Below are 10,232 nucleotides of genomic sequence, written 5' to 3'. Positions count from 1 at the left end.
AGTCAAATGTAGAAAACAAAACAACAACAAAAAAAGCAAAACCTAAACAATTCAGAATCCATGTATAAAAAAAAAAGGAATCACATCCTTACTATGAACTCAGGCTCTGGGTGTTCAGTTCATTCCTCCAGCCTCACCTGTCCATCATAGCATACTCCCAGGCAATGTGCCCCACCTCTTCCATTACCCCATCCCCCTGCCCAGCCAGAGAGCACATTTGTGAATGGGCTGGAAATCACTTCCTGTGTCCTGTGTTCCTGTGTTCCTGTGTTTCATGCCCCAGGATTTCTGCTGAATGATGTGATTAAACATTTAACCACTGGTCCTCAAATTCAACTTCAGATCTATTTTTGAAGCAGACATTTCTTCTCCCACATGATGAATAAAAATAAACATTTAGATTGGATAAGTATATTTTATTACCCCTACATTCAAATCTCACTGCCTTGTTTACCTGTGTTCAGTGTTTACCAGTGAACAAGTCGCTTTCTGGGTAACCTTCTTGACTCTTTTTCACACATACCTCTTCCTCACTCCTCTTCATCTTCACATCGTAAGAAATCTCTATGGAGAAAAGCAGCAGCCATGGATCCAGTCTTCTTTCATCTGGGCTGACGCCAGTGATTTGCTTTTATTCATGAGGGTGTCCTTGACACCTGGACAACAGAGCCTACATCAGGAATGACACAAAACAGCCTTGGGCCAAGGTTGAGGAGTGAGGTTCAGCAAGGTGTTGAGATGTTTTCAAGGCATGTCAAGGGTTAACATGTACAGAGGAAAAAAAAAACATATTCATTGAGATTGTCTCAGTATTACTCTGTCCTATGTTTTATACATTCTTATTGAGTATATGCATATTAATGGCACAGAGTCATGTTTCTCAGTATATTCATTCCTTTCTCAGTTTGGTTTATATTGCAAAAGGTACATAACTATAAAATGAACCTAAATTAATAAAAACACATGATGGAATTTCTATAATATTGATTACATGGAATTTATTAACATATTTTAGGTATCATAGGTTCACTTTTTTTCTTTTGGAAATGCCCATTAAATTATAAAACAGGTATCTCCTTATCTCCTGTTAAATAGTTAATGAATAGTACTTTATTTCTGTTTTCTTAAAATATTATTTTAAAATATTCCTCAATTAGGGCTGTAGCTCAGAGCTAGATGCTTGCCTTGGGCTCAATCTATAGCACACACACAAAATATTATCAGCAATAAAGTTTATATTGCATATAGTAGCTAACCTGTTAACACATTTCACATGGTTTTTATTAGATAAAGTAATCTCATTTTCAGGAAGGATAAATTTGGTCCATTTTAAATTTCTAAGGTCTTAAAATATTTGAATTTTAAATATTTATTGGTAAGATGCTCCTGCAAGGCAAACTGCACTGACTTTTCAATGTTCTTGCATGTGAGAAGTTGGGGCACTTGCTAAGTTTAACAAACTGCCTTTGAGTGGTAGAGCAGGTGCACATCCTGCCCACTCTGAACTGGGACTATGGCTCCACTAGAGGACTCCACTGCTTTGTCTACAAGAACGACACACTTCTTGAGCCATGACCCCAAGTACACACTGGAGTCAGGTACTGGGATGTAACACTGGAGACAGGAACATAATGCAGTGAGAATAATACACCAGGCAGGCCATGGTCGGAGTCTCAGGAGAAATCCACCCCTAGATCCCATAATGTCAATGGGTATGGTAAAAAGGAGTGTTGGCACATCAGGCTGTCTGTGTGGGCGGAAAGAGAAGCACTGAGGGATAAACCCTCTCAACTTGTATCCAATCCAGGAGACCTGCAAAAGGAAGGCTCCTTAAGTGCCACTGTTGTCACCAAGGGGGCCAAGCATGGAGCCATCAAGCACTTCACACTTCCACAGAAGAACTCTAGTACGAGATTGGAATGATCCAAAACTTTTGGGTTATTCTAAAGGAAAACATGAGAATAGAATTTTAAATAAACTGGAGCTATTATAATACTATGTTAAAATTTCTTTGATTCATATGAATAATTCTTAAATTACATGGTCTTTAAGATAGTAATCATGATTACTCATTTTGATAAAGAAACTCCATACTGTGTCCCCAACATCCAAAATTCTGCTGACAGACATTTATGTGGGTCAAGATGTTGGCATGGCCTCCAGCCCCAATCACTCAGAAGACTGAGGCAGGTGGTTCTCTTGAGCCCAGGAGTTGGACGCCAGCCTGGCACATAGTGCAAACCCTATCTCAGAAAAATTTGTGAGTGATCTGTGAAATTAAAAAAAAATCATACTTATTAATGTGATATGGATGAGTTTATTTGATTCAAAAATTGTCATATATATGTTAGAGTATATTTAGTTGATAAATCAAGTTTCTTGATAGAGAAAATATTTTGTTTAAACAAATTATTCTCTGGATTCCAAGAAGCCAGTCTCAAATGTCATCAATTTTATGGTGAACTTTACAGGCTAATACAGGGACTGAGAATAAGTAATCCATATTTAAAGTGAAATAAATGAAGATAATCAGTAAACAATATCTAGGCATATAGAGAAGACAGGATTTAGCTGCTGATGGTTAAGAGCTAATGGTTCTATGGAGTGAGAGTAAAATTGGATAACATAAAATAAAAAATCCTTATTTCAAATTACAAACATTAATAAAAAAATTTTGTACAGAGATGAGCAGTTTTCTTATATTCCAGATTATGTGTAGTCTCTTCATGATAGTCACAAAATTATATTTTCAGTTACCAACATTACTGAAAGGACTTGCAGATAATTCCTGGGGGATGAGGCAGAAAGTTTATCTACATTACACAGAACAGATTCTTTGAGTCAATCTGCTGAAAGCCCCCATCACCTCCTTGTTCCTCAGGCTGTAGATGATGGGGTTGAGCATTGGAGTGAGGATGGTGTAGAAGACAGCCAGAACCTTGTCCTCTGCTGGAGAGCGGAGGGATCTTGGGTGTAGGTAAGTGTAAGCAAAAGGTGCATAGTAGAAGGTCACCACAGTGAGGTGGGTGCTGCAGGTGGAGTAGGCCTTCTTCCTCCCCTCCCCTGAGTGCATATGGCAGATGGCAAGGAGAATACGACCATAGGAGCAAACAATTACAATGAATGGAAACACCAGAAAAAGTGTAGTGCTCACAAACACTGTGTACTCATAGACCCAGGTGTCCATGCAGGCCAGGGTCAACATGGCAGGCACATCACAGAAGAAATGATTGATGATCCTGGATCTGCAGTAAGGGATATGGAGAGCATATATGGTGTGGGCACAGGAGTTGACAGAGCCCATCATCCAAGATCCCAATATCATGAGCACGCAAATTCTTTTCTTCATGCGGATGGGATAGTGGAGAGGACAGCAAATTGCCACATAACGGTCATAGGCCATAGATGTCAACAATAGTGTTTCTGCACCTGCTAAAGTCAGGAAAAAGAAACTCTGAATCCCACATCCAATGAATGAGATAGACTTGTTTCCAAAGAGGAAAGCAGAAGCCATCTTAGGAACAATTGTGGAGATGTAGCTTAGGTCAATGAGGGAGAGCTGACTAAGCAGGAAATACATGGGTGTGTGGAGATGGATATCCAGGAGGATGAGAAGGGTCATGGTCAGGTTGCCTATTAGAGCCATTAGGAAGATGAGAGCAATGAAAATGAAGAGGAAAAGGCCACTTCTTGATGATGGGAACAATCCTAATAAAATGAAATCAGTTGATGTTTGATTGTAATATTCCATATAGGATTCATATGGTTTATCCTAAAGGAAGATACAAAAATTAGTTAGGTCCAATACATTCTATGAAGCTGATTTGGAAAAATTCCTTAGTGTAATTAGACTCTGTGGCTTATTTATAAAATGTATGCCTCTTAAACAAAGAACCAGTTTTACTTACTTATAAAAAATCTAATATTCTTCCTTAGAGATGGGTACTTTCTGAGACAGCAATTTATGATAAAAATATTTTGTGAGAAATCTGAAAATTTACTGAACAAAAATATTTGTGTTTCAACTTCTTAGTATGTATGCTTTACGGTTGCACACAAACTTATATGTTATCCAAGTCAGAAGATACACTCAAACTACAGGCATAGAAAATTCATGTAAATGCACAAATGTAGGTTTATAAATAAAAACATGTTAAAACCCTCACAGTATGACTCATTTCTTCCATATTTATTGCTTAAGACTTAAGTCTAAAATTTTAGATTTGTTTCTCATGGTAAAGACTTTTTGTTTCTTCTTGAGTAGGATTTGTACAATAAATTCATTAGCAAATTCTTTTAAATCAATAATTATTATTTGGTTTTCTGTTCAGAAATCTAGACTAGATTATTATATGGAAGATTGCAAATTAGAGGAAGGATGTACTTCCCAGAATTTACTTTGTACCTGCCCAAGATAGTGGGATGACTGCTCCATAGAAAGGTGAGTGACTAAGGGAACTCGTTGAAACATACACTGAAGTGTAAAGGAAACATTGTACAACACAGAGATTCAGGCAGTTCAAAGACAATGTAAGAAATAATATGCTAGAGATGCACCAAATTGATTAGTAGCAGCAGGTAGCAGTTGCACCTGCTGAGGGGAGGGATAGAATACAGAAAGAAAGGACATTGTGATGGATAAAATAAGAATATTAGAATAATTGCCTTGAGAGGAGATGTGGAATAGAGAAGGAGCTTAACTTAATGGTCCCAGTGTTGGTGGGGAAGTTGTTCAGGAAAACCAACCATAAACCACTCCACCCATGTGTGGATAGCTCATCCAGGAACCAGGATCACCAGTGTGGGAACTGGTGGCCAAATTTGGAAACATCTGTAAGTGCTGCATATCAGCACTTTGATGCAGCTTGTAAAACAAGTTGGCAGCAGTCACCAATTTAGGTCCTCAGAATATGTCTGAAACAGAGTGACTGAAATAGGTACTAAGAAAATTCCATGTGGAGTATCAGAAGCTCCAGATATCAAGGAAATAGTGCACCATTTGTTGTTGATGCCCCTTAAGAGCTATTGGGAAGATGTCTGTAAGAGTCACACAGGTGCATCTGCACTCCAGGGCACATACCCAACAATTTATATTCATAACAGCAAATATAAAACCTATGGAGGGTTAGTTCCTATGCCCTAGTTTTGCCAGTGGCCCCACAAATCCAGATGTTCAGCAAAGTTCAATATCCCCCCAGACATAGTGGGGTGGGATCAAATCTCAAACACTCACCCCAACCCAGGCTAGACCAAACCTCAACTACTGGCACTTCTGATTCAGAACTCTGTACAGCCTGCTACAGTAGAGACACAGTTACTCAACATCCCCTAGTCTATTGCACCCTGCACAGGGAGGCAGAGAGGTGACAGTTACTACAACTAGTTTTGGCTTCCAGACAAAAAGGCTGTTAGCTGAATGAGGAGCACAAAAATAATTAAATTTTAAAAAGCCTAGGCCTTGACTTAAGGCTTACAGAGCCAAAAATTAATATAAGGTCTCGCCCATGTCCCGTGTGAGCAGTGGGAATGGGGTGCAATGAGAGGTCTGAGAAATAAAACCGAGGAAAATTAAAAAGGTGAAAAAAAAAAAAAACAGAAAAAAGGGAATTTCAAAGCAGGGGCAGGACAGGCAAGCTGATCAGGCAGATGGAGCTTCTAGACAAAACAGAGGCTGTGCTTGCTTTATTTATATCAGGGAACATTAAAGAGATTCTCTACAATGTTCTCTTCTAATAATGGTTAAAGGTGGGCAGTTCAGTTCCTATTGGGTTACGCCCATGTCCAGAGCTACTATGAGGAGCCCTCCTAGCAGAGCAGAGGGGAAGGTCACAGGCATTGGGCAATCTATTGCTGGGGGAGAGCCATGGAAAGTTCCCAGTGCCAGGCCTCACTCTCCCTGGCTTCCACACTGACAGAAGTTCCTCATGCATTTCATGGATGGCTTCCCACAATAAAAAATAAAAATCTACAACTGTGCACAGTTTTAACCACCTAAGCAAAAACAAGCCCCTCACTTCTCATTAAGGCTTTCTTATATCACTTCTTTTCTCATCTCTTTTTACTGTTTTGTTCTATGTATTCCCTCATATTTTTTTTTTTACTTTTTAAATACATTTTAACTATCAAAAAAATTTCAAGTATCATTTTGTTGTATTTTATTCTTTTTTTCCACTGAACAAAATTCCATTTGTTTGTGGAGATGGGTGAGTGTGTGTTTTCTCACCTCGTATATACATTAAAATATATATGTATATATGAGGACATATATATATATATATATATATATACACATATGTGAATGTATATATTATGGGTTTAAGGTGTTTTAATCTGGCATTTACTTTTTTTTAATACCTTGGTTTTTGTCCCTCTTCTTGCAACTTGACTATTTCCTAATTAATGGATCAATTTTCCTGTTTCCTTTTCCTCTCTTTATTTTTCATTACTTTTAAATTTTATTCCTTTTTCTTCTAGATGCCATCTGCTACCTATCTCTTGCCTTTATTCTGTACACTTTTTATGGTATTCTTGTCTTCTTCTTATCTTCTTCTTGCCTTCCTATCCTATTTTCTCTTCACTCACAAAATTCAAATCTCTGTGATAGAATTACAAATAAATTATATGCCTAACCCATTCGTATTTTTGTAGTTATTAATTCAGTGGACAACATAGTAGCAACCTGCTATTTAATTTCTGATCTAGTTCACAGATTTTATTGTTGATACTGATGTTAAACAGTAACCTCACCATTTCTATACAAATGGCAATTAGTATTACAGAAGATATTTATCTTGAGGCTGTACATCTGTTGCTAATGTTAGCGCTCTTCCTGGTTCCACTTTCTACCAACAGGGCCTGGAGAGTGATTAGAATACGTTATAGAGTAGAGAACCTGCAGCTGAATAGTACTCAAAACTCAGCCAAGTAAAAGTGGATATTATCCCATACAGATCTAACCATATATGAGATCAACATTATTTCAACACATAGAATTGGGGAGCCTACAATCACAAACCAATAACCAAGTCAAGGAGGAACAGCCCCAAAAGGTCTCAGATCACACTCCTGAACATATACTTGTATGTGGATGAACTCTAAAACAAACAAACAAACAAACAAACAAAATACTACACAAAAAGGACACCATTATTAAAGAAGGGGAATCAAATTCAGATGAAGCCCAAGTCCAAGACCTTTGAACATATGAAAAAAAAGACAAATAAATCTCATCCCTAAATTCACAATTCACTAACAAAAGATCCTACAGATGAATTAAATCCAGAGAGATAGTATAAAAATGATTATTAAAATGTTCTATGAATTAAAAGAACAAGTACAGGAGATGAAACACTACTTCAATAAAGCATAGAGATGATAAAAATCAACAAATGATACTAGTAAATGAAACAATGAATAAAATTAAAAATCACTTGAAAGCCTCACTAACAGATTAGATTGCATAGAAAATAGAACATCAGCCCTTGCAGACAGAACCTCAGGCCTTGAAGACTGTCTACATGAACTAGAATACTCAGTATGCAATAAAGGAAAAAAAAAAAGAACATAATCAAAATAAAAAAAGAAGTCTGGGTAAACATAAAGAGACCAAACCTGAGAGTCATTGGGCAGGAGAGAACATGAATATTCACTCTAAAGGCAGTAAGAATATTTTCAATAAGATCATAACACTCACCGTTTCAGAAATGAAATACACATCCTCATGCATGGTCTATCCAGGAAACCAAATAGACCAATCAGAAAAAAAGTTCTTCATGACACATCATAATAAAAAGTTCTAGCATAGAAAATAGGGAAAGAGTATTAAAAGCTGCAAGAGAGAAACATCATGCACATTTAGAGAAAAATCAATAGGGCTCACTTCTGACTTCCCAAGTCAGATCCTAAAATAAAGGAGATCCTAGAATAAGATATTCCAATCATTAAAAGAAAAGAATTGCCAGACAAGATTCCTATATCCAGAAAAGCTCTCTTTCAAAATCAATGTGGAAATGAAAAGTTTCCATTATAAGGATAAACTAAAAGAGTTCATAATCACTAAACCAGCACTATAAAGAATACTCAAAGATAAACTGCACAGAGGAATCTAAAACAAATACCAAAGCTCCAAAATAGACATCAATCACTAGAACAACCAACTAAATGTAAATCAAGACAAAATTAAGCATAACACATCAAAAAGACAGAAAATATAAAAACATATCCAAAATAATCCTGAATATAAATGGCCTAAAATGCATAATTACAAGACAAAGATTACCAAAGTGCATCCAAAAACAAGATATGACTATATGCTATTTTCAAAAGACTAATCTCACAGGCAAAGACAACAATTGGCTGAAGGTAAGAGCATAGGAAAATTATCTGCAAATGAAGCCCCCAACAAGCAGGAGTAGTTATTCTCATATATGACAAAGCAGATTTTAAGCAAAAAATATGAGAAGATATAAAGAAAGCCATTACATCCTGGTAAAGATAATAATCTAACAAGAAGATACAAAATAGTAAATACATGTACCACAAATATCAGTGTATATAATTACACACACACACACACACACACACACACGCACACACACAAGTTCCTGACATTGTCACAGATAAACCCCAATGCAACCATACAATGATTTTAACACACCCTTATCATCAATAGACAGGTTATCCAAACAGACATTTCTGACTTATATAATACTACTAATCAAATGGACTTAACATATATACAGTATATTTAATCTCATAACAGATGAATTTGTGTTTTTCTCAGCAGCTCATGAAATATCTTCCAAAACAGTCCATATTCTAGGTCACAATGTAAGTCTTAGAATATAGAAAAAAAGGATAGATTCCTGTACCTCTTGTCAGATCATAATGGAAAGAAACTAGAAATTACATCAAGAAAAATGATTAAAAAACATATAAACATAAAGAGTAATGATTCTATTTTCAATTAAGAATTGATAATAGAAGAAATGAGAAAATAAATCAATAAATTCTAAGAAACAAACAAGAAGAAATACACTACACATGAAAACCTCTGGGACATTATAAAAGCAGTTCTAAGTGGAAAATTTATACCACTGTGTGCCTACATTTAAAGTGTAGACATTCCTAGTAAATAAACTTATTGTTCAATCTTGAGGACTTAGAAAGGAAGAACAAACTAATAAAAAATAAGTAGACAAGAGAAAATAATTGAGATTGAAGGAAAAATTAAATTCAGAATAAAATACACAGGATCAATGTAATAATTTGATTCTTGGGAAAGGTTACTAATATCAATATACTTCTAGAAAGAGAAGATGCACGTAAGAAAAATGAGGATAAACGAGATTTCAGAACAGACACTTCTTAAATCCAGAGGATCACTAGAAACTTTTTGGAAAATTCATACTCAATTAAACTGGAAAATATAGAAGACATTTACAAATTTCTAGACATGTATAGTATGTCCAGATTAAACCATAAGGATATAGAAAACATAAATACACAAGTACCTAGTAAGGAAATTGAAAGAGCAATTATAATCCTTCCAAAAATGAAAAGCTGAGAAACAATTGGATCTGCAGCTGAGTTCTAGCAGACCTTTCAGAGGAACTAACATCATTCTTTCTCAATCCTTCAAGAAATTGAAAGGAACACTCTCCAACACTGATACCAAAACCAGACAGACACATCAAGAAAAGAAAATTACAGACCAATGTTCTGATGAATAGAGATGAAAAAAATCATAATAAACTATTAGCAAACATTCAAACACACATTAGAAAGGTAATACACAACAATCAAGAGGGTTTCATCACAGGGATGCAAGATTGGTTTGATATAGCAAACCAATAAATGTAATTCACCACTTAAATTGAATAAAGAATAAGTATCATACAATCATCTCCATAGATGCAAAATATATTTGATAAACACCCATTTGTATTAACAATGCTGGAAAAACTAGGCATAGAGGGATTTGCCTCAGTACTGTAAATAAATCCAAAGCCAGCATCATACCAAATGGAGAAAAACTAAAAGTATTTTCTGTAAAATCACAAAAGAAATGCACATAAAACTCAAAGAGACACTAATTTCAATCCACTAGGAAAGATAATCAAGAAACAAAGTATAGAATATATTTTGACAAAGGTGCAGAGAAATGAGAAACATCGTTGTTTTTGCAGCAATGTGAAAAGGCCTTGTTCTTGAGTAAAAACAGCTTAGTGATT

General features: G+C 35.8%; 1 protein-coding gene across 1 annotated transcript; it reads right to left on the bottom strand.

Moving 5' to 3' along the window:
- Positions 1–2,818: 2,818 nt before the first annotated feature.
- LOC144254610 (olfactory receptor 2L3-like) lies at positions 2,819–3,751 on the bottom strand. The gene has a single exon (XM_077797984.1). It carries the CDS (start codon positions 3,749–3,751, stop codon positions 2,819–2,821), a length of 933 nt encoding a protein of 310 aa, XP_077654110.1.
- Positions 3,752–10,232: the final 6,481 nt, after the last annotated feature.

This window comes from Urocitellus parryii, chromosome 1, assembly GCF_045843805.1.
Source record: "Urocitellus parryii isolate mUroPar1 chromosome 1, mUroPar1.hap1, whole genome shotgun sequence".
Taxonomy (NCBI): Eukaryota; Metazoa; Chordata; class Mammalia; order Rodentia; family Sciuridae; genus Urocitellus; species Urocitellus parryii.
This window is presented reverse-complemented; position numbering and strand designations above follow the sequence as displayed.